We start from the raw sequence: 25,625 nt of genomic DNA on the forward strand, positions 1-25,625 counted from the left end.
TTATCGTCATATTACGTCGTGTCATTGTTTATGCGATTGCGATTGCAATCTTTAATACGAAACTCCAGAGGCCGCTTCTTTTTGCATCTGAAATGTAAATTTCGTGCGACGCGTGCGTGGAATGATAAATACTATCCTAGCAGAGAGTCGGTTCTCCCCGGAGAATCGTACGTGACTTAGTCCAGAGAATAAGCTCCTTGCTTCTTGCGAAGCGGCGGATTGAGCTTTTCAATGCTTTTTCCTACCGCGAGAAGGATAACCACGAAAGATAACTGCGAACGAGCAGTGAATTAAATCGAAGTCAATATTTCCCTTGAATTATGAAAGAATCGCGAAAGATACTAACGCGCCGGCAAAATTGTAGACAGGCGAGTCGAGTCGAACGTTTCATCTTTAAGAAATAATTCGCTGAAAATTTCAAAAGCCGTTATCGAAAACCATTATCAATAAGTTTCAATCAATCTCTGATGGATGACGTTTTTGCGAAGAAAACCGGAAAACAACATTGACATTTTATTGAAACATTACATAATTAAGCCAGTAATATCTAACGAAGTATAACAATATTTTAAAATGTCAATTATGTGGAGTTTAGTATAAAGTTTGCGTCAGTAATACATTTTTTGCAATGAAATTATTCATACAGATTTTAAATTCTTATTAACATTTAATTAATAATATTATAAAGATTTATTAGCACAATAAATTATAATATTAAATTGCTCGTCAATTTAATAAGTGATATTACTACTCCGGTTATGCTCATAAATGCTTCAAGACGGAAAAAGGTTTTGACATGCAGTTTTTCAGAATCAAATATATATATATAAATTTACACAGATATTTAAGTACTAAAATCCGCTTTAATCGAATAAAAGATTAAAAAAAATTTCTCTTATTTAAGATTTGTTTTCATCAATATGTATAAATTGGTATTATATTCTTTGTGTTAGTAAAGACTATGGATCTTTGAGCTTCAATAATGATTTTTATATTGTTGCAGATTGCATAAAAATCATAGAAAAAGAACAAATCTCTTGATTAGTTGTAAAACAATGAGTAAAAACCTGATTGTATGTATTTTACTTTTGTTTTTTTATAAATTTTAAATTTATCTGCCAGAATTCATAATCAAAATATCGTCTGTGTCTTCAAAATTGAACTTGACCGAAAACTCTATTTCATCATTTGTGTGAAAAGGAAGCAATAGAGAAAAAGAGAGAAAGAGAGAACGGGATTTCTAAACGGAAATAGATATAATGTGTATAATTAAAAATTAATTTCTGTATCATTTTCAAATTTCGAAAATTACAATTCTATATTATTGCCAATGTTTGTCAATAATTCAAATGAGCTTATTCGATTTTTACACACACGCGTTGTGTTCATGCGTAGATAATACACGTACAGTCGACTATTACAGCTCGTTAATTATCATTGACGATCTCGAATCCAATAACCCTGATGCGTTATTAACTTTTGCAACGATAATTTATATTCCATTGCATTTATTTCGCATCATTTATCGCGCTCGAAATCGAAAGTAAGTCTCCGTTTCTCATCAATTAACACGATTCATCGTAATTCCTATCGGCGAAATGCTGTTATCTTATTCGCTTATTATTAGCACCGTCAAAGGCAGCATGTTTCGTTATCCAACACGCCAATTCATTGCCGAAAGTCGACAAACTTACAACCCTATTGGCTCTCGAGTGAGGATTGCAGTTTTCTGTTCCTCACGAATCGACGGATCGAGCTTTCCGATACGGATAAAGCAAGAAAAGGAGGATCTAAGAAGACAGAGGAAAGAGTGGTGGCAGAAGGGGAATGAACGACCAGTGGATCAAACCGAATCCAATAACTCCCGTGGGATTACAACTCTGGCCCACGGGAACCGATCGTATTCCCGAGGAGATGGCGGGTGTAAGACGCGGGGCAGGAAGAGTGAAACGGTAGAGAGAAAGAGAAAAAGAGAACGGTTGGAATTTGGAAAGGTGGTCTCTCGTCCGGAGGAGGTTGGCAGCTTTCTTCTTTGCGGGCACAACGGAGACGACGATATTTTGTCGAGTTCGACCCGAATGTAGAGAACAGCGCGGGTTGCATTCGTATCAGCCGATATAATGGATACATCTAGAGGTGGATGTTGGCTTGCGAGAAGCGGAGAGATGGAGAGAGAGAGAAACAACGAATTCGCACAAGCTCCAATACTCTACTCGTAGACACGTAGACAATATTAATCGGTTACGGCGCGGGTCGCAATAATTGCCGCTGCTTTTTATATGTCGGACACGATATATGTTGCCCCCTCGGGCCCGAGCAATCGGGTCGCAGGACAAACGGCCAAAGCAACTCTGCCGCTAAATGATAAGAAAATACGCTGTTCAATCACGAGCTTGTCAGGTTCAACGGGGTTTCCGTGACGCGCCTCACAAGGCGTTGCCCGGCAAATTGAATTTCTCGGGCGTCCGTCTCGCGCGGCTCGGATCCCGATCTCGCGGCTAGTGCGCGAGCTCGCACGCGAGCAACGATAAGCAACGAACGAAAATGACTTAGCGTCGGTTCCAGACAGGCCAACACGGTGTGTAACTTATAAGCCGTTCGCGGGATTTTGACAAATCGTCCGAGCCCGACCAGTTCCCGATTTTCCCCTCGCGTTTTTTTTTCCTTTTCTTTTCCCTTCTTTTCGCTTCTTTTTTCTCCCGGTCCATCCCCGGCCACCTCGTTTCCTCTTTCCCGACTGATCCAGCCGCCTCCTAGTGTCGGTGCACTAAATCCTCGTGCCACGCCGCGCGAAAACTTTTTCCCCGCGAAGTTAGAGTTTTCTCAGGTTTATCGACGGTGCGGGTAGTTTTTACTTGGCAACTCCTTTTTTCTCTTTGCCTCCCCTCCCATACTCTCCTTCGTTCTTTTCCCCGCCGATGGCTCGTTCCCAGTCGTCTTTACGTGGATCGGATAAGACTCCATAACCACGCAAATCATGCGGAACAAGCGGCTGTGCCGATTGTCCGATCGAATGGGCGCTTTGCGATCAATACGATACAGCAAGAGTGGTCCCTCGTACTATGATAAGGTTTATCGAGTTACGTTAATCCGATATCTTAGCAATTGCTTCATTAATATCTTGTCTTGTGGATACGATAACAGAGATCACATTGTTTCGTACCTCTCGCTAAATGTGACCACATTAAGTTCGGTTTTTCTTTTTTTGATTAACATGCGGTTAGATTTGATCTGATGATAGATTTGTTTGCGTTGCTGAAGCCCTAAAAATTTTTGCACTTAAAGCGAGATAAATATTCTATTGAGAAGAAAAAAGGTGAAGATACTAAATGCATTACACGCAACACAAACAAACTTAATGCAAAAATTGCATTTTTCTAATTATAGTTAATCATTAAACTGATAGTTTTATAACAAATAACTTTTAAAACTTTTACTACAAAACCACCAGTTTAGTGATTAATCATAGCTACACTGAAATAGAATTTGATAATAACTATTAAATGTTTAGTAAAATAATGCCAATTGATGCCTGTTTGATTAATATAGTAAAATGATTTTTGACAACATTAACCGAATATTAAATTGGTATTATTCGAGGTATTATTTCACTAAACATTTGATAGCTAATACCAAATTTTTTTCTCAAAATAGAAAAGCACAATTTTTATATTATTATCAAATTAAGTAAGTTAAATCTAAACCACAAATTAACCAGAAAATGAAACACTGCAAGACCTCAAGAGATCTTTGGTTAAAGATAACGTCGCAAAATTTCTTCGTATAGGTAATTTCTACAGATCACAAACAATATCACAAACAATAGGCAATACTTTCAAATGGAAATGTTAAAAAATGTATCACGCGTTCTCCAGTAATATGAAACTAGTAGCGCTGAACTTTGTCGATGAAACACGTCGCGAAAATGGAAAAGTGCAAACTACAGAGGACGAAGAAGAATTGTACTCACTGACTAAGGTGAGAAAAGGCGTACTGTGCTGCAGAAAATGGGGCGAGCTGCATGCTTCTTCCGGTCTAGATACCGCACTTCCCGTTTGTAGCTCGATCACGTGGCCGTCTCTTCGGTAAAATGTCATGCACATAAAACCGCTCCGACTAAAAAAAGAAGGGTGTGAAGATTCGTAAAGATCAGAACGACATATTCCATTACACATTAATCGCGATCAATGTAAATATCCTAACAGGTATCTTTGGATGAGCGAATGTGAACTAGAAACACGAAGTTTTATAGCGATTTCATAAACGCGAATCGATTTTCTCGTAAATCTTTTTCCATGCAACACATTTCTTTTTTTTTAATAAATATTTTTGAACTTTTCATGTTCATCTTCTATTGTATTTTTAAAAATGCATGATTAAGAAATAATAATTTGAACAAAAATAAACGCTTAAATTTCTGTTCTTAACTCTGTTGGTTTGTTCGGGTCTATTTAATTCAAAATGTAATTAATTTTCTTATTAATATATTATTTAAAAACTTTTTCCTTTAGTATTCGATGACTTTATCATCTGTCAATATAAAATATAATAGTTTCTCTATGAAAATTTTTTATTTTTAGAGCTTTTTTAATCACATTGACCTTTTGAACAGACCGACAGAGTTAAAATTTTACAAAAACTAATTTGTTCTTGTCTTTCTGGTTTTATATACAGAAAATGGTTTACTAAAGTATGTAAAGCTAGATAAAAAATCTAAAAATAACTTGTTGGATTATTAAAATAATTATGTAGGACGTTTAAGATGAGGTTGCTAGAAACTGTCAAAACTTTTTACACACACACAGGATTGCTCATTATGCTTGAGCGTCCTACATAATAGTTTCGATAATTCAATCAAATTAATTTCAAATCCGTATCTAACTAAATTTTCAAATATTTCAATAAAATCGTTCTTTTCGTATAATATTTACATTAAAGAGTAAATACTTTCTCAGTAACAAATAGTTTATATAAAATAGAATTATAAAGTAGAAGTAGGATAAGTGATACATTGCAGAAATATGAGACGCTCTTACCAGCCGACAGTGAAGTGTGCCACGAGTGTCATCGTCATCATAGTCTGCGCGCCATTAGACTGTTTTATGCTGTTGCAAAGAATCTTCACGTCCTGATCTTCTGGTCCAGGCACGTATTGCAAGTCCATGGACCCGCCTTCGAAACTCGACGAAGTCGTATTCGGTCTGGTGACGTGCAGAGACGCGTTTCGCGGATGAAACGTATAGGATCTGCCGAGGTCCAAAGTGTGCCAGGTCAGTCCGCCGTTTGAGTGTCCAGTCAGCCAATTTGGAAACCGACATTCGCCCGGGGATGAAACTAAAACAAAAGACGTCACGTTCCTTCAATCATTTAATGACGCGCTTCCGAATCTAATTAACCCTGTTGTTAGTATTGAGTGATATAATGTTGCTATCTCGATACATTTTACGTTCAAACAAAATAAGCCAGTGATACAAGTTTTTCATACATTTCACACTTTTACTAACAAATGTTTATAATTATAGACAATAATTTAATTATTAACTTAAAGAATAAACACTCTAGAAATTCCTAAATTCCAATCTTAAAATGATATACAGAATGTAGATAGTCTAATTTTGTGAACGTGCGTATTCTCATGACATACTTAATAAAATAATAACACAAACGTTCTTTGTTATAATACTGAGAGTTCATACTGATATAATGGATAGAATTTTAAAAAATTTATCTCCATTTGTCCTAGTTTTTAACACAGCAGATTGGACTTCGTAATGATCACTGAGAAGGCACAACTTAACGCTCAATGACCTCGCTCATTTATATGTAAAACTTATATACCTATTGATAATATTCTGAGACTAAAAATAAAAAATAGCTATTGTAAAATTACATTTTTCTTAAACGAGAAAAACAGATTGAAGACCAAGAAACACATTTCTTAGTTAGTAAAAATATTTTAGTATAAATCGCTTCTATCAATCTTAATGCAATCAATGGGCACATTTCTGACGAAGAAATTAATTCTAAAATAGAATATCTATGCCAAAATACTTTTACGTGACATTTTATTCCATGAAAAGAATGATTTCATTAAAATAATTAAAAATTTAGCTACACACAGATCTAAAAATAATTGTTAGACTATCAAAATAGAACTATCAAACTGGTTGCTAAAATGTCAAAACATTTACATAATTATTGAGATAGTCCAATAAAGTTAGTTTTAGATCGTGATACACATCGCTAAATTTTTAGATATTCAGCAAAATTATTGTATAGAAAACTTCCTTTATATTTATATGCAAAAATTTTTCAATCGGCATAGAACTGCGATTAGATTTTTTTCATTAGAATAACATTCATTAGATAACATGCAATCGAGCTTGCGTTTCCTTGTTAACCGGAGAATTCTACAGGGATGTTAGGTCAAAGGCAGATCCTACTTGGAACCTCTCTCCGCGCAACTCTCGTAAAACGAACGATTCTCCAAGCGATCGTTATGTGTCCCATCACGTATACGGGCTCGTCATCCGTAAAGGCCGTCGCGGCTTCGACGTCAACGGTGGCTATGTCGAACCCATGCCGATCGGCCGATGCGGTACCGTTGAAAAAATTCCGCAGACTCCACAGCCGCTCACCGTAAAGTCCTTCGTATATCGCGGAATGACGAAATCGATAAACCGACGACGTCGATACTCTCTCGACAACAAGCTAGAATCATATTCCGGATATCGCGCGATCCAACGAATACGCTTGTCCAACCTCCCCCTTGCCTGCTCTTCCGTTTCGCTTTCACCCCACAATAGCGAATGTACTGACGATGCACCAATCCCTCCGCATGTCATACGTTCGCCAGAGTCCGACTTCCGGTCCGGGTGGGACGTAAAACCGAAGCGTCAGAAGAGAGGTCACCTCGATTCACGTCGAGCGGTTTCGCGGTGGTGCGGTGGGGTACGGTCGAGGGCGAAAGGTCGACCGAGCAGGTTAACGGAGCACGCGGAGTATGGTCGGTTTTATGGCATATAAAGGTATTGTTGCACACTGCGCGGCAATGAATGGAAATAATTCAACGAGCCAGCTCGATAAATACGTCCGCAATGCCCACACATGACCAAGATACAAATTCCGCGATCGTAAAAGTCGAACGGAGTCTTTTTATCCGTTTCTTTTGAGATAGAAACTATATCGCTGCTATTTCGTTTTTGTCATGTCATGCAAGAATTAATAACGTTGATAAAGTTATTGATTTGTAAATTCGCGTTTCGATATGTTTTCCGTTTTATTTTTTCATATTTCATTCGTTTAATATTTATTGATTGGCCCGTATTTTTTTCATTGGATGTCAGATAAACTATTACCTACGTAATTTATTTATTTAACAGCATGTATGAGAGTGACAGAGGCGTGACGAGAAACTTTTTAAATTGCGTATCGTGTAAAAAAAACAAAAGGTACAATATTACGTAATATCACATGTGCTGCTGACCTATATTGTACTCTTTCAGTGAAATGCATTTTAAATTCTCATTAAATGATTTATACTACGAATACAATTACATATTGTCCCAGTTTCGTTCCTTTTAGATTAATTACAGAAAACACACGCAAAATATAAACGTCCCACTGTGAGTCCTTTTAACAATATCACATAGCAAAATGGATAATATAATAATACTGTCCTATATTTGCGTTATTATTACATTTTCGCTCTTTGGGAAATTTCATTTTTTTTATAATCACTCACTTTCCAGCTTCCATGTGACGTGCTTTTCGATAATGAAGATCGCAAGAGCATTTTTCAAGATTATTATACATGGAACATTATTTGATCTAGAATCGAGAAAACTTAAAAAGTAGCCGGCAACTTTAAAACCATTTATAATTAATGCTATTTTTTTTTTTCAAAAATGAAGTTTCCAAAATTGGTACTGGAAACATGTTGGCGTGGCGAGCAACTATGGTATACTGAATGAATTCAACTGCTCTGAATCGAGCTACGTGCAATTTTGAGCGAATTACAAGTAATTGTAATGCAGATAAAGCGACGGTAATTCGGTGGAATATGCGTGATGTCATGATTATGAATTTATATACGAATTAATAATTGAGTGGATGTACGCGTACGCACGTGCGGGGAATTACGTCCATGTCGACGTGTGCAGCGAATATTACATTTATACCGTTACTGGCAATCGCGTTTGACAAACGCTCGACATTCGTATTATCCACAATATTCTTTTGTAGATATAACCGAATTAGGTTAAAGCAATTCGGCCGCGATGATAATCCGAGATAAAACAGAGAGAAATATATAAATCGCATAATCATAAAATGAACTATATAACATGTGTCCGACCTCTGGTCCCTTGATCTTTTCTCCCATAAATTTTTACCCTTTTAACAATTACATTTTTTATACTTCTTATATCGTTTTCATTTTAACGATTTTTATTTTAATAATTTTTTTGTTTTTAAAGATAATCAAATCTCTACTTCGGAAAGATGTTACGAATATTTGATGATTATTATTCTTCATTTTATCTTCTCCATTTCAGTATACCTACCTTTTATTCAAATAATCTAATTTACTAAATGAAAAATGATAAAATTGTATGGTTTTTTTACGTTAATCTGATTTGTCTAATGTATATAAAATTTAACAAATTTTATTTATATTGTAAAATATTTTATTGAATACTTTGCAATTAATATCTTTTCTTGCAATTTCGAATTTTCTTAGTTGTAAGTTTAAAAAATTTAGAATTACTTTTCAACAATTCTATTACATTAGCAAAATAATTTTAACCCAAATATTAAAACCTTCATTTAATAAAATTAAAGATAAAAGTAAAATTTAAAAATAAAATTTGGTTTGACCATAATAAATATCAAGATTGCATAAAAGATTAAAACTGAATATTGCATTTTATAGATAGAATTAATATCTTTCACTCCCTTTGGTTTATTAATAATAAAGTTAATAATAAATAATTAATAATAAAATGTTAATAATAAATAATAATACAGCTTCTCGATTAACAATCTCCGTAAAAGCTGTAAAAAGTTTATACGCTCAACCACTCTTCATAACGATTCGTGGTAACGTTGTCTCTGAAATTTTTCGATCGGGTAATTGGAGCAATTTGTCCTTCCGTTCGTCTAACTACTTGACTCTTCCTCGAACCGAGTACTCTCTGAGCGAGTATCTCAAGTTGCAGTCTCGCAGTTTTCCCCAGATATTTACTCTGGCGAAGTAGATGCCGAGCTAATTGAACAAACTTTGGATCTCGACCGAGGCTGCGGACGCGGTTAATAGGGGCTCGCGAGTGTCAGAAGATGAGGGTGAGATACGTACGCGAGCTGAGAGTGAAGTGGAACAAAAGAAGCCCAGGGTAAGGCTTGAAGGGTAAAACGGGAAAGGTTCAATGTTAATCCATTTTTCCGCGTCCCTTCACCTGGCTGCCTTTCCCCGCCTTTACCTCGCGCTTTTTCCTAGACGCGAGTCATAATATTAACGGCGGCAAAGCTTACAAACATCCCCCTAAGGCTTGTCTCTGACTGCGTTCTTAAGCCTCCTTCCACCCGCCTCCCCCAACTCTCTTCTTTTCTTCGGCGAGTTTTATGCGCGTGTCGGTGACTCCCACTCGACTTAAAACGATTTGCCGAAGAAAGTGGCAATTGGAGAGGCACCCGATGAGCGCAGCAAAGAGGCAGAGAAAGAGAGAGAAAAAGGGAATGGTAGATGCGAAGCCGGAGATGGCGCAGGAGGATCCCGCGCGAAAACCCATCGTATCGAAGTGAAATCCGTTAACGAAGTTTGTTGGGAGACTGTGCGCGAGGCAAGATACGGGTTTGCAAACTTGACGGTAAGGGACGGTGAAACCAGGTGGGGGCAGGTGGGCCAGGGCGGGAAAAATAAAACACGAACGCAGAAAAGTCGAGCAAATATGCTCTTTTTACTCGCGAAGCGAACCCGGCGCGTGTTGACACGTTCGATTAGCGCGTGCCTGCGCAAGTGCAGTTTCGTTTCACGGAGAAACCAGTTTAAAAAAGACAGACGAGGGCGGTTTTGTGATTCATCATCGGGCTTTGTCATCGCTTGCGGGAATACCCTATTATCACGTCACGTGAGCTTTATCATGCAAATAATAGCATTAATAGCGTTACCATCAATCTCCTTCAGCTTACTTCTATTCTTCTCATTTTACTCACGAGTACCAAGTGGCTACCGCCAGTATTTTTTCATAAGTTATTAACTGTTATGCTTATGATGTGATATAAAGCAATATAAAGTCCTGAAATCTTTGAATTTTTAGAAGGAATAAAACATTCAATGAAAATCACTACAAAACATTATATAAAAATTAACACAAAGTTATTATTATGATTTGACACAATTTGGAAACAAATTGTGGAGGTTCAATTTCTTAGTAAAATTAACATTTATGTTATAATATAATATGTTAAATTAATACAGTTATCTTTTTTATTCATTATCTTAAAATATATGATTTAAATTTAAAATATATATTATATTATTATATTATATTCTACAATTTTTTATTTGTTTACTTACTCTTTTATAAATTATTACTTTAATTAGAAATATTAAACATCACAATTAAGATATGTTGAACATCAATTTAACACAAAGTAATAAAATGACATTATATTAGCACTCAGGTATGTTAAAAATTTAACAGAAAAATTTTAACAAAGACCAGTTTTAAGACCCATTTTTCATTATTTGATTAACTTGTAATTTACTTGATGATAAAATATATAAAAATTGTATCTTTTTGGCTGATTAATTACTAATGATAATTTTGTAATAATTATTTTATTTGTTAATCAGCAATTGAAAAACGGGGCCTAAGACAAATACAAAATATATTTTGGTAAATATAAAAGACTACCCTCCAATGACCTTGACCTTATATTTTTACTGTATAATTAAGTTACATATACGATATACATAATAATAATATTATACATACACAATTGTCTCTTTTTCATATCACTTTTCAAGGTTGTCACAAACCTGGAAATCAGGGAATTTTTAGAAAAATTGAAAACGATTAGGAAATCAGAGAAACATCAGGAATTTCGCAAAATTTTCTAAAAAATTAAAATTCTTGACTTTGAAGAAGTTTAATATACGGACCTATGTGCGAAAAAGAGAAAAAAATATGGAATTTTAGGATGAGCAATTTGTAATGAACCCTTTCTGCATTTGAATAAATCTCTAGTGTCTAGTATAACCGGGCCATACTACCTTCGATACATAGCCGATTCAACAATAACAGCCTAACGTAACAAAACGCCAATTCACGTGGCATGATAATGGTACTGTGCTACGTGCGAGATGCGGCGCGTGAGGGATGGGCTGTTATGCAACAGTAACAATGGAGGATCAGGATTATTTTTCGGTAGCGCTTACCGGACAGGAAATAGCTGTATAGCCGTGTGCTCGGCCGCGTGTGACACTGTATACGCGTGTGCGTGCAACCCCCGATTTTAACGATCACGCCTCAGGTATAAGCGGCGACGGTAACGTCCGAACCGTGTTTATCACCGACCCGCTTTTGTCCTCGCGCGATAATTTTGGCGGATATCGCGATAGCATCGCGGCCGCGATTCATTACGCCGAGTATCCGCTGACCTGCCGGACGTACAACAGCGAAATTAAGAAAACACGGAATATTTACGACTGCGAAATATCCGCGTGTACATTTCGGATCAAAAGACTACGGGAGCAGAGCGGGTATTACGAGATGTTGTTTAATCCAACGTTATTTATCCTCCGGCTCGAGCAGGAGGGGGGCATCCTGGAAATCACGGAACGGAAAAACGTACCGGGGTCAAACGTGAGGGGAAGGGGGAGGGGGGATCAACGGTGTGCCGATCAACGTGGCCCTCCGCGATGCTCTACGAGTTTTAAAGCCCGCTTTCATCGCCCCGAGAATTTCATATCTTTCCTTTCGCGATGATATTTATCAAGCGTAATGCGGGAGCGTGAAGCCCCGGTAATTATATATGAATCCATTAACGGAGTGAAATGGGATTGCGAGCCCCCGAGATGAAAAGCGAGTAAGACGGAAATGCGCGAGCGGGGTAAAAGGGAGAGGGAGATGTAGAACGCGACCCGCCAGACGTCGTACAAACACGTTCTTCTTATTCATGGAATGAAAAACCCGTACGTTTGTTGATTAGCAATTCTTTCAAGTATACGCTTACGTTACCGCCATCGCATTCCGGTTTTTGCGAGTTATAATTTAATATTGTTGAGTGCTGCGGATATCCCACTTAAGACGTTATAGCGCAAGATCGTTATGCAAAATACGCATTAGAAACGATGTACCATCGCGGCGGCGCGACGCGGCGCAGCGTGGCGACGATCCGCGCCGCGTAGCCGCAATAAAAATTTTCAAAAATCCGGCCAGATAGAAAATAACGATAAATTGAAACGTCCGCGTTCCCAATGGGAATCCTCGTCAAGCACGTATTTACACTGTAATAATTAAAATCTACGAGAGCGGTACAAATGGAAAAATTTTAACGACAGCGAATCACACAACTGGATGGGAGATACAATTCGCTGATACGATTTATTATCATGCAATATCTCACGATAATTAAACATTTTTTAACTGTCATAACTTTCCACCGTCCGCTAAATATCTTTTTACCGCGCGAAATCTTCATTGCGGTGTATTATCTTGATTACTAACTGAATCCTATCGCTTTCTTATTTAAATATGACAATTAAAAACATGAAATTTCCTAGAAAAAAAAAAAAAATTATTTTTTCAATTTGAAGAAAATTTCATTAAGTAATTAAATAATATCGACAAAAAGATATATTCCTAATATTTAAATGTCATTTTTGTCATTTTCGTTTCATACTTTTCAGAAGATCATTCTCTTTGAGTTGTGACAATTTTTATATTTTAAAATATTCTTTTATATCTGAATGTTATTACAAATATATATTACATAGAAAGAATGGTTTTGTTGGAGTATCTAAAAATTTAGCTCAATACAAATTAAAATAATTTTATTGAACTATGAAAAAATTATGTAAGAAATTCAAGTCGATCTTGATAGAAAACTTGCGGCATTGCTCATTATACTTGAATTTCCTACATAATTTTTTCATGATCCAATAAAATTTATTTTCAGATTTGTTTCGACCTAATTTTTTAAATTTTTAACGAAATTGTTCTTTTCGTTCATAATTCGTAATACGATCTCCACATAGGTATACATATATAGTATATTTTTACGGATCTATTTTCTCATCTGTCGATTCCGTTTTTATTAATCTAAAAGCAGACAAAATCCTTGAATGCTTTCCTTCATCAATGGATCTCAATGCTTAATTCTGTTTTTATTGTAACGTTAAAATTAGAGAATGATGAATTAAATAAGAGGATTTATTTCACATATATGTGTATACACATACATAGAGCTGTAACTGTTAAAAATAGTGATTTTTTATTCAGACTAATTACAGAATACGTCAGTTGTGAATGAAAATCAGATATATATTGTACATATTTCAAATATTTCTCAATATATGATGAGATCATCAATATAGAATTAGCGACTATCTGAAAGAAACAAGAAAGAATTCAATAGAAATAGCGCGACTGTCTAAATAAGAATTAATTTAATAAAAAAATGCTTACATATCATTGCTCCAAGATGAGAAATTAAACAATTATCAATATTTACACGTGCAATATTAGAAGAAATCAATTATTATAATGCATTAATTTTACTTATCTAACATTCTTAACATTTTGTACAATTAAAATAAAGTAAATATAGTAAAATAACTTGCAGTATATGTGATTGCGATCACATATATTGATAAATTATTTTATAATGCACGGTATAAAAGCTGCACAAAAAGAATCATTTTACAAAAGTTTAAAAATTTAGCTAGATTTGAAAATAATTTTGTTGAATTATTAAAATAATTATGCTTAAAATATAAAACGCTTAAACATAACGAGCAATGCTGCAAAAAGTTTTGACATTCTAACTACCTACATAATTATTTTGGTAATCTGACAAAATTATTTTTAGATTCAGCTAAATGTTTAGATACTTTGGTAAAACCGTTCTTTCCATCTACAGAAATATCTCAACAATGTGATTAAATGACAGATATGAAGAATTAGACTTTCGAGAATTCGATCTTTAATACGTCATTAGAACTCACCTTTCCTTAGGGTCATTGTTCGGGAACCTTCCATGGGACTGAATAGACCGTTGCATGTCGCGTCGCCACTTTGTGCCACCCGGTATACCTCGGCGGAGCCTTCGGGTACCGGCCCGCCCGGCAAGGCGACTTCGTGGTCCATGGTGCCCATACCCATGGCCGCCCTGTTCAGGTTACCTTGTACCGCCTGGCCTGCCTTCTCGTAAACGAAGCACCGGTATCGATCTTCGTTACTGGATGCATGGCCGTGATGTAGACGGCCGACTAAATAACGGCTGCTGCCCTCTTTCCAGGTGGCCAGACATTCCAGCTCTTCCACTGAAACGCGCAAAAGAGAATACCATCTTGAGTAAAACCTTCCGAGCTAACAGTAATTTCGAGCACAAGTGCAAGTTCCACAAAACCGTTCGCCTAGCATAGTGCGCGAGACCGCATGAGCAGAAAGAACGGTCTTACTGAAGTATTTAAAAATTTAGCTAGATGGGCATCTGAATATAATTTTGTTAGACTATCATAATAATTATGTAGAATGCTCAAACTTGAAATTTTTAGACAACTTCAGTAAAATCATACTTTCTGAACAGAATGTCTTTCAACGCTTTCTCAGATACGATGTATTGGAATGTTGTCCAAAATTCTCGTCGAACACTGTTTATAAGGGCTATTTAATTTTTCACCTTTTCTTATTATGCCTTTTGAAAATTCACACAGGGTGACTAATACAAATGCCTATTCAAAATGCCTCCAAAAAGTATTTAACTAGCCCTATTCACAGTTCTTGTTCTTTTAAGTAAAAAAATTACCGATGAACTTAAATGATACTTTAAACGTTTAAATAAATTATAGAACATACTAATATAGCGAGTTTTTAAAGATTTTAATTTTAATTTTATTAAGAAATGGAAAATATGAAATTGTTACTAAAAAATCATAATTTAAAAAATTGTTTAATAAAAATTTATATACTCTACAAATGGCACTTTTAGAAAAAAATAGTGCAATAATTTGCGTTCCAAAAAAAGTATTTATTCTTAGAAATGATAGCCATTTAAAAAAAATAATTGTAAAATTATTATACAAAAGATTAATTATTATATCAGAGATATACTAATTAGAGATATAAAGACTGAAAAATTTTTTAGAATTAAATTGATCCTAATGACTACAAAGGGAGAGGAGGTTAAGATCTACAGTTAAGTTGTGTATTCGCGGAATCTAACAAATCATCTCTCTACAGATTTCTAGTCTGATCTCAAGTCGATCTTTTCTCATTGACTACTCAAGTATACATATATAGCTAAAGCTGGAGTGTCTCGAGAAATAGTTACCGAACGGTGTTTCTTTTTAATCCCCTACGAAGCTTAGCGCGATACCGACAAGGTCTTCGCGTGCGAAACTAACAAATTATCAACGGCGCAGCGTTCGATGTGTTAAGATCTGCTTAGATCCGAGCACCGTGTGTTCTTGGTGCGCGCACAGGCGCAGAAACCGTGTGCGAAGCATTTGAAACTTCGAAAGCGCATTTAGCGTTTCGAAGCGTGTTACAAGATAATGGTGAAGCACAGTTGCGGCCTGACACTGTGCGCTTCTATGTTTAAACTGTCTGGTGCAACAAAATTAAATGAATTTGAGTTTGACGCTTGGAGCGCTAAACGTGCTTTCGAAGTTTCAGGAGTTTTATACGCTAGACTCGTTCTCAGGGGCGACTCTGTAGCACGATATACGTCCCAAAGTTTTATTCTGCGAGAGCGACCCCGCGCGCGGCTGAAACCATTCGCTAAACGAAGAATCGAAAGGAAAGCTCTTAATGACACTCGCTTAACGATCCTGGTTACTTGAGAGCGACTCTCGGACAAAGTCTTCCGAATGTATATTGCAGCTTCGGATACTGCGAAAACTTTATAATATCTACAGTAAACAATTGGAAACAGAATGATATTATCGTATTCGCATCGCGATTGCTAACGCTTTATCGCTTTCATTTACTTGGTGATAAAGTGGATTTTATACATCTCGATAATATAATAATATCAAAATTGACCCTCAAGAGCTGACGATGGGTCTATTAGATTTATTCATTGTCTATTCTTTATGTTACAACTACAAAGAACTTCGCGCATATTAGGCGAAATCTTTTTTGAAACCAAAATAACGTTGATCTCAGTCTTTTAAAGATGTTCCATGTCTTACTTGTTTATCATAAGAGCTATCGAAACCGACAAAAATGTTACTAACATCCTTAGAAGACATTTGAATGTCTTCCGAAAGATATTTGACATATTCTCGATGTCAAATGAGTGACATAATGCACAGTAATCTATAATGCTGACATCATTCTTACACGCTATCATGATGTGTCGTCACTATGCGAAGAATCCTAGACACTAAAATAAATTTTGTGGGGCGAGGGATAAATAAAAAATCTAGAAGTATTTTTAACTACATAAAAAATAACATATTAAAAAACCATCGATCGATTAAAAGCATTTGCAAGCACAAATAACAAAATTAATATGCTTTACACACTACATTGATAAAGACCTTACATTGATCTGCAGCTATTTTAACTATTGGCTGTTTACAATTTTAATCTACTCTTTATGTTCTATAATTTGATGTACGACTACCTCTGGGGATCGATTGTATATCTTGGAACAAAATAAAAATTACGAAATAAATTCACTAAAATATTTATAATTTTATTGGCCAGCATCGAGTGAATGTTGTTAATTTTTTTAGTTTTTATCATGTACTAGCTAGGATATACAATCGATCCTTGCACGCCAAATCTATGCACATATATTTTTTGTATACAAGTTGTCATTTTGGTGTCTTGAAATTAATTGGTACCTTTTAGTCAACATAAACGATCTCAGATCTAGCGTTACTAACAGTGTTACAAAGTTTGATGTTAGAGGATTAAAGATGTGCAGTAATATTGCGTAAGTACAAAAAGTAATGCCTCCTAACCATCAAATTAATTTGCCTTATCGAGATACCGAATGACATTAATCGTTCAACAATGTCGATTCACATCTCGGCCGAAACTCATTGTTCGATTTGGAAAATCGTTGAAAAGCAACTCTTCTGGCGTGTCTATTATCAGCCACTCACAGAAGCCAGAAACGCCGCCTCGTAAAGAGGATTTCGATAGCGCTTCTGGAAACGTCATTGAAGGAACGAGCCAATGCAAACGGTCGAGAAAAAGCGGCGAACAGGACGAGAGAGGTGAGGAACATCCGGACGGCAGCTAACATCCTCCAGCAATCGTAGACGGACGACCGCCATGATTTCCACGCGAAAAACGTTACCACCGCGATTACTGACCATTGCCCGTCGGTCATACTTCGATATCCATTTTCACTTCACCGCTGGATTTTTATTCGTCATATGCAGTTTTAATGAAAACGTACGTAGCAATTCATGTTTGACGGAAAAATAGATGAAAGAGACATATCGCTTCCTCATCACGAAAACTGAATAATATTATATACGCTACTAATTTAAAATGTAATAATTAATATTATTTAATATATATAATCTTGACTATAAGTAAAGAATATTTGTATTTGTGTTGGAAACGATTCACTCAAGTTCTTGTTAACGTTTTATGTTGAATGTTTAGACATATTCAAGCATTAATTTAATATAATGTGTGATTATATCATTTAAATATTGTTTGTGTTAAATCGATACTCAACATTTCTTCAAAATAACACAATTTATGAGTGAGTGAACAAATAATATAAAAATAATGTGTTTTAAAACGTAAATTTTAAGATGAAAAAATATGTATGTGAATAAAGTGTATGTGAATAATAATATATCACAAACTAATTAATTTTACTGAAAAATATGTGCTTCCACAGTATGTTTACAACTGTGCCAGTATTATGATTTTTTATGTTTACTTTCTTATTAAATGATATTTGTGTTACCTCTTCTAACATATTAAATTAATACATAAATTGAGTGGATCGTTTGGCGCACGTAAAATGTGTTAAACTTAACACAAATTTCATAACAGTGTACAAAATCATCTTCAATTTGTTGCAGCAATTTCTTAGAAAAGGCGATAATAAAAGCCAAAGAAGAATTAAAAAAATATTAAAATTGTTATAAAAAATAAACATTATTCCTCAATAAAACTGTTAATTTATTTTTCATTAAATTACATAAAAAGTTTACGTCAATTCGTAGGAGTGCTTTATAGTACAAGTATAATACTTATAGCCAAGGCTGTATTAGATTACAGAAGACCTTTTTGAAAATATTACGACACTCGAATTAAAATGTCAGTCATCTGACATGTACATATTCTTAACGTCATTCTTAGATTTTCCATTTATTATCATAAAAGATCCCAAGGGTTCAGCTGTGCTTATAATATGCGATAAGCAAAGAAACTCTTTCTTTCAACTTAAGCGTCTTTCTTAGAAACCCAAGAATTTTTATGTTATTTTTTGTACGTAGGACGAGAAACTATTTCAGTATACAAATTCCTGTTAAGAAAACGCTGACCTAAAACTCCTCAAAGGATCGGCGGTTGAAAGACATCCGATAGATTCGGAGCACTCCGAGAGCGTGTGCAGAGTGTCCAAGGGTATCGCTGTATAGCTGAGGCTATTCGCGGCAAAAATGTTTCAGGCGCAGCGACTGTGGCGCGCCGTCGACGAAGCTCGTAAAGACGCATCCCAGAGCGCTCTTTAAAGCGCCATTGGGAGAGCCCAGGCATTCAATGACGGACGGAAAGGGACGATCAGAAGAAGACGAATGAACGAAGAAGAAGCGCAGAAAGCGACCTGACGGTGCAGCGAACGAACAGACAAGAGAGCAAGCAAGTGAACGAGCGAGCGAGAGAGCTCGGGGAGATTTCCGCGTGAAAAACGATACCAGAGATTCTCTCTGAGCTCTGTCGCCGCTAGAGATCCCCAGCTTCCTCGGCGACGCAACCGACGAGACCGACAATTATCGGAACTCCAAGGCACGGCCCAAAAGACCACGCAAAGAGCGAGAGATGTTATCGTTCAAGCCGCTCGTTCAGTTCCGCTTCGCCACTTCGACCCTCTTCGCTCTCTCTCTCTCTCTCTCTCTCGTTTCCTTCTCCTCGCTCTTTAGTCGCCTCTAGAATAGAGGCAGCCTGGTGGGATCCCGGGGGCCGCGTATCTAAATCACATCTCGCGCGCGAAAGTCTGCCTTCCCTTTTTCCGAGCGACTCTTTCTCGTGGCTCGCTCTTTCACTGCCATCGCGGCCGCGGCGCCTCCTCACCTTTTTATCTTCTCGCTCGACCGCTGCAAAGAGTCGGTTTTTTGATCTCCGAGTAATTTGAGAGGTAACGCTTGGAAAAAGACCTATTCCTGGATTTTACTCTAGGTGTGCTTCTACCTCTCTCGGTGCCCTCGTCCGTTTTCCTCCGCGACGTCGAAGGCTTGGAGATTTTTCGCTTTCTTGAATGCAAGTACCATTCACGCATGATGAATTACCAACGTTGAAGGAATAAGCAACTGGATAATCAAAAAAATATAAAATTTATAACTATTCGTAATTATTTAATGCAGGCTTTTCCAATCGCTGCTGCAAAGAATCTCCGAAAGTGTCGCGAAAATTTTAAACAAAGTAAAAAGAAGCGAAAAAATTTTAAAATAAGTAAAAAAACGTGTAAAGCACGAAATAAATAATGTTTTAAGAATTATGAAGACTATCTAAAGTGTATATTGTTTTCACTCTTATTTTAACTAAAGTGATATTATTGCAATAAAATAATTTTTAAAACTATATAAAATAAAAAATAAAATTTTTTTAATTTTATTTTTATTTCTAAATGTGTTGTATTAGCGACAATATGAGATAACAGATTTATACTGAAGTATGTGCATCTAATGGTGTACCTCAAGAAATTTGCTTGTTATTTAATGTATCAAATTTTAAAGACACTGATTTAATGGAAATATTAAAAATAATAGCGATAAAAATTCTTGAATAATAAATATTTTTCATTTTTTGAAAAACATTAATATACATCAAAAAATTATTGTGCATTTGTGTTAGAAATGATTTGCTCAAATCTTTGTTAAAACTTTGTGTCGAATTTTTAATATGTCCGAGTGTTTAATATACCTAATGTGATTGTGTTATTTAAATATTTTGTATTAAATTCATGATCAATATTTTTTACAATAGATACTATGACACAATTTTTCAACAAGTAAACAAATAACATAAAAAAATTTCTTTTAATATTAACATTTTGAGATAAATGTATTAATTTAATATATTTCAAGTATTAAATTTATTAAAACATATTTAATATACTAATTTAGAAATGTTAATCTTAATAAAGAAATATGATAGCTTATAAATTGTGTTAGCATTACGTTTCTTGTGTTAATTTTTTACATAGTATTTAAGTTATTTTTTAATGTATTCATTTTATGTTAAATTAACATAAAAATTTGGATGGACATTAGAGACACGTGAAATGTGTTAAATTTGACATACTCGTAAATTTTCCGACTATATAACAATATTGTCTACCGCATTTTAGAATTTTTATGAATAATTATACATATGCGTTTTGTCTTTAATTTTTTGTTTAAATCAAACCGATTCGATGGTAAACAAAAGTGTATATGCATGTTTGTGCGTTAGTTAAAATATTACGTGTTACGAAATTCGAAAACACCAGTTGAACGATAAAAACAATTTTATACGCGGAACACTTAAATCGCTACATCGAATTACAAAAATTTTCATACAAAAGGATAAAAATTTATATTTTGTATTGTATCTTCGACGATACATCGTGCTCTATCAGTAAATCGGTTTCTCAACAGGTTGTCGAAGGTTGGGGAAACGGAAGGCGTTGACGACGTCCCTTTTCGCGTGAATGGCGAAATTCAGGATAAAAGAACCGTAATATCCCTGCGTCGATTTAATTCTGAAAAATCTGTCGCCTGACCGATTCGCAATCGCCTTTTTTTCACCGCAAAGTGCTCGTTAAAGGTACGATTCGTCAGTTAGATTTCGAACGAAACCGTTTCCATTTTTGTGGGTGTTTGAAAACGCGGGACCAAAGCGCATCGAAAGTAAATCCGATCAAACGCGATGAGGAAAATAGAAGAAAATGCAGGTATAAAAGCCGCATACGAACGCTAGTCGATTCTTTCATTCACATCGTTCGCTGTATTTACATGACGTACATAGACTCTTTTAATCCGTCCTGTTATCAGGAATATACGCGGATATATTTCAAAGTTACAATAAAATCAACCCCAAATTGCAGCATCAAATTTTCTTCGACATGGAATAACGTGGATTATAACGTCTCTTTGATTAACATTAATAATCAGAGTTTATCTTGCTCTACTTTAGAGACAAACAGAAAGCGTGAATTTTTTGTTATGCAGCAAAATATTTGGCATTTCATGATTTTGTGATGTAAAATAGAAACTACGATGTAAACGAAATGAAAACGATGTATATATCATCGATGTTGGATTTTTCTCGAAATATACAACCACAGCGTATGTATAACTGTAAATCATTTTGTAAAACATGCGATTTTATAGATAAACTTTGAATTCGTCAAACTCGAAAGGCAGTTCAAACAATCGCGAACGCAAAATATCTTGTTTGCGTGGTAAATTATTAAACCGAAAGGACATCCATGGAGAGAAATGAATATTCTATTACCCTCTATCATCTGGCGCTGATAGCAGTCCTAATAGCGGCCGAGAATCGACCAAGTTGATGAATATTTAGACGCTGTCCACACATTTTGCAATGTAACTTGGTATAATTGACAACGCTACCGTTGCTTCGAAATGGATTATCGGCGGTATCGATTATACCGCAATATATTAAATTGAACACACGTCGGTCAAAAATAGACATATAAACCCCGTATTGACTACAAATTTAATCTCGCTGTGCTGCGCTATTAAATGCAAATCCATCGAATAACGAGCGTTTAATTGAAGCGCGCAAGATATACAAATCGGTGATGGTCAATCTATCGGAGTCGCTAAAGTGACTGCTCGCATGTGAGATATCAATCGCACTAATAAGTTGTATTATCCAAATTAAACTGTGTTAATTAACCAGTAGATAAGTACACTAGACGAACATTTTCTTTAATTTTATCAATGGCTCTCTTACGAATTTTAATTTTTTGAAATAAATTTTTATGAAAAATTGAAGCATGATGCTAATATTATGAAAAATTTAGACTATTTTTTGCGTATATAACGGAATTAGAAATTTCACGTCGTAATATTTATTACATTGCTGCAAATTATGTAAAGTACCACACGTAGTTTTCAAAGAACCGCAAAGATCATAAAACCTGTATATTTACATAATTTATAATAATACAATTATCCATTGTGTTTGCATAATTTATAATACAACAAGTGCTTTGAAACATCCTGAGTATGTTGCTGAAAGTATGCGCGTTATAAATAACTATAATAAATTTTACAAAAAAAATGTATATTTAGTTTCATGGTACGAAAGTGTGAAACTTATTCATGAAAAAAAAAACGGAGACTTATAACTTTTAGTGATATTAAGTATACACCGCGAAAAAGCTACGGATGATATTTTCGTTGATACGAAATGCACGCCGGTTTTGTCAAAGAATATGTAGGTGAAAAAGAGCACCTATGCGATGTGAAGAGAAAAAGGAAAAAGCTTGCTCGTTCAGCATTTACTTTTTTCTGTCTCTGAGAGACCGAATAATAATTTGTAGCTTATTTTGTAGACAGAACGAGTTAAGAATCGCAACTTTCTCCGCATTATTTGACACGTATGTATATTAAAAAAAACATCCGTCCTTTTTAAATTTTTAAGCCCTATTTAAATTATTATTTAAATTATTATATTGTTTTAAAATTATTTTTAACAAATTATTATCTTAATTATTACTACGAATATTAAAATACAGAACTTAAAATTTTCTTTAAACAAAAAGTATATTACCTGCACTCTCCGAAGCGGGTACGTCAGGACAGGCCTGGTATTTGAAGAGGAGTCTGCTGTCATCTGTACAGGTGTCGACATTGCTCGGTGGATTCGAGCACGTGCCATGGCCACGATTGTACGAAAAGGTCATAGGGCCGCGAAAAGGGCACGCTACGGGGAGTGCTTCCTCGCGGAACATGGAGTACAGTAACGCATCCCCCGTAATATACGAGCAGAGAGACGCCAGAGAGTTCCTACTGTGGCAAAAAGCTGCAAGAGAAAATTAATTGAGATTAAACGCGCGTCCCGTCCCCGTTATCTCGCACGCCGAGCATACACAATATATCCTGCATTAATAATAGATCTTATATCCGTTTATGTTTCATAAATGTGTGACCCAAATTTTCCTGAAATGTATTTGTTACACGAAAATGTGCGACATCATAAATTAAACCGTGGCATTGAGAGTGACAGAAGTATGTTAAATAAATTCAATGAAAAGATCCGAAATTTATTCTAAATGAGAGATACGTTAAATATATTTAGTACGTTTGTTTTAAACATTCATGTTAAATGCAGATGGCGATCGCAATGGTGTGAATCACAATTTCTCGGGAAACAAATCAGTTCATACACACGAGAGAGAGAGAGAGAGAGAAAGAGAGAGTAATTAATATAAAAACTCTAATTATTTTATAATATTTCTTCGTGATTCGACAAAGAGAAAAGAGATATTTTATTTTCTACACAAAGTAATTGAGTACCTATAAACTGATATATTTGAAACTTATATTTTTACAACATTTGTATTCGATTAGGTCCATAGGATTCTTCAGATAGGATATTGTTACTGATCACTCGAGAGATTAAGAATGCCGTCGTGGAAACTCCAATTTTCTCGAACGCAATATTGCCGTTATCGGATTTCGTATCGTTGATGATAACGTATCACTTGTACAGCGTAAAGTGAATAAAAGCCTCTACAAGCCACCCTATATATTACTTGCTTTACTTCGCCCTCAGAAAAGTTTCTGCGGCGGCAAATCTTTCGTTACAGCGCGTATCATTTTTCGAACAAACCGACAATAATCGCAGTTACATCTCTTTTTTGCGGAGACTACCTCCGGGGAATCACGACGTTAATAAAAATTTTGCCGGGTAACGGAAAGTTCTTATATCGCCGGTGACGCGATGGGCGGGGTGAAGAGGGTTGACGAAAGAGAAGGAAGAAGCAGGTCGAGTTGGACGATGACGAATCTTCCTGAGTAGCAAGTTCATACCCGCGCCGTGGTGGAAGTTTAACCGGAGGATATTTCCCTCCGATTTCTTTCCCTGCGCCCGCGCGGGAAAGCGGCGCAAAGCTTCCGCGAAAGACTTCGCTTCGCAAAGAGACTTAACTTTTCCGCACGCAGGTGTTACCCGCGGCCAGCGAAAAATCGAGCAAAAGACTTTTGTCTTCGGTCTACCTCTTTATTGGCGGCATCCGAGCTTTCGAATCGCCTAAAGCCCTCTCTTATAATTTCAATATTTTCAGCGGGTTGTTTCTTCTTCATGGAAAAAAACAATTTAAAGTGTCTAAAAATTTAGCTAGATATAGATATTTGAATAATATATTTTCTTTGGACTATTAAAATAATTATCATCATTTGATTTGTGATTTTTATATGACTGAGTTATTTACCATATTCTAACGACAAGTTTTCGTTTTAACGTTTGACAAATAAATTTATTCTATTTTATATTAATTTATTCGACGAATTTTATATTAACATAACGACGAAGTTTTAATTTTGCGATCTCTTTCTTAATTTACATTGATATTTCATTCAGCTTATAAACTATGAACTAAGTGAAGAGGCATTTCTGTGTCAAAAAAAGTTGCAAAAATTGCTTCACTTAATGAATACTGAGAACACACATACATATTAATGCGGAAATAAGTATTATACATATCGCTAAAGATGGCTTGAATAAAACTGAAATGTATACCTTTTTTACAAAACGCAACTACGAAGTAAATATATTCTTTATTGGAAATCTTTTGCGCACTAATTACCGCGTCATTATCCTCCCCCTTTTTAATCAGTTTTTTATTGTTTTAAATACGAGAATCCTTTGTAAACTTGCTTTTTTGTTAAAATAATTATGTAGAACACTTTGGTTGGTAGAATGTTAAAACTTTTTACAACATTGTCGTCGATACTTAAGCGTTCTACATAATTATTTTGATGATCCAACAAAATTAGTTTCAAATTTTTATTCAGTAAAATTTTTATAGATATTATAGTTTAGCAAAACTGTTTTTCTTTCGTGTACATGATCATCGTTCACATAGAACGATTTTGTAGTATTGTAGACAGATATAGATCTGAAAATGATTTCCTTGGACCATCTTGGATAATATATATATATATATATATATATATATATATA

The 25,625-nt window shown here is 35.3% G+C and overlaps 1 protein-coding gene across 1 annotated transcript in view; it reads right to left on the reverse strand.

Moving 5' to 3' along the window:
* The window catches only part of LOC108773545 (uncharacterized), a 178,723-nt gene that overhangs the window by 44,871 nt on the left and 108,227 nt on the right, over window positions 1-25,625 (reverse strand). The window contains exons 5-8 of the mRNA XM_018539383.1: window positions 23,211-23,462; window positions 14,231-14,548; window positions 5,037-5,334; window positions 3,971-4,116 (exon numbers count right to left, since the gene is read on the reverse strand). Of these exons, the coding sequence (XP_018394885.1) occupies window positions 3,971-4,116; window positions 5,037-5,334; window positions 14,231-14,548; window positions 23,211-23,462 (1,014 nt within the window). The remainder of the gene's footprint in view (window positions 1-3,970; window positions 4,117-5,036; window positions 5,335-14,230; window positions 14,549-23,210; window positions 23,463-25,625) is intronic.

The sequence above is a fragment of the Cyphomyrmex costatus genome, unplaced genomic scaffold, assembly GCF_001594065.2.
Source record: "Cyphomyrmex costatus isolate MS0001 unplaced genomic scaffold, Ccosl1.0 scaffold214, whole genome shotgun sequence".
NCBI lineage: Eukaryota > Metazoa > Arthropoda > Insecta > Hymenoptera > Formicidae > Cyphomyrmex > Cyphomyrmex costatus.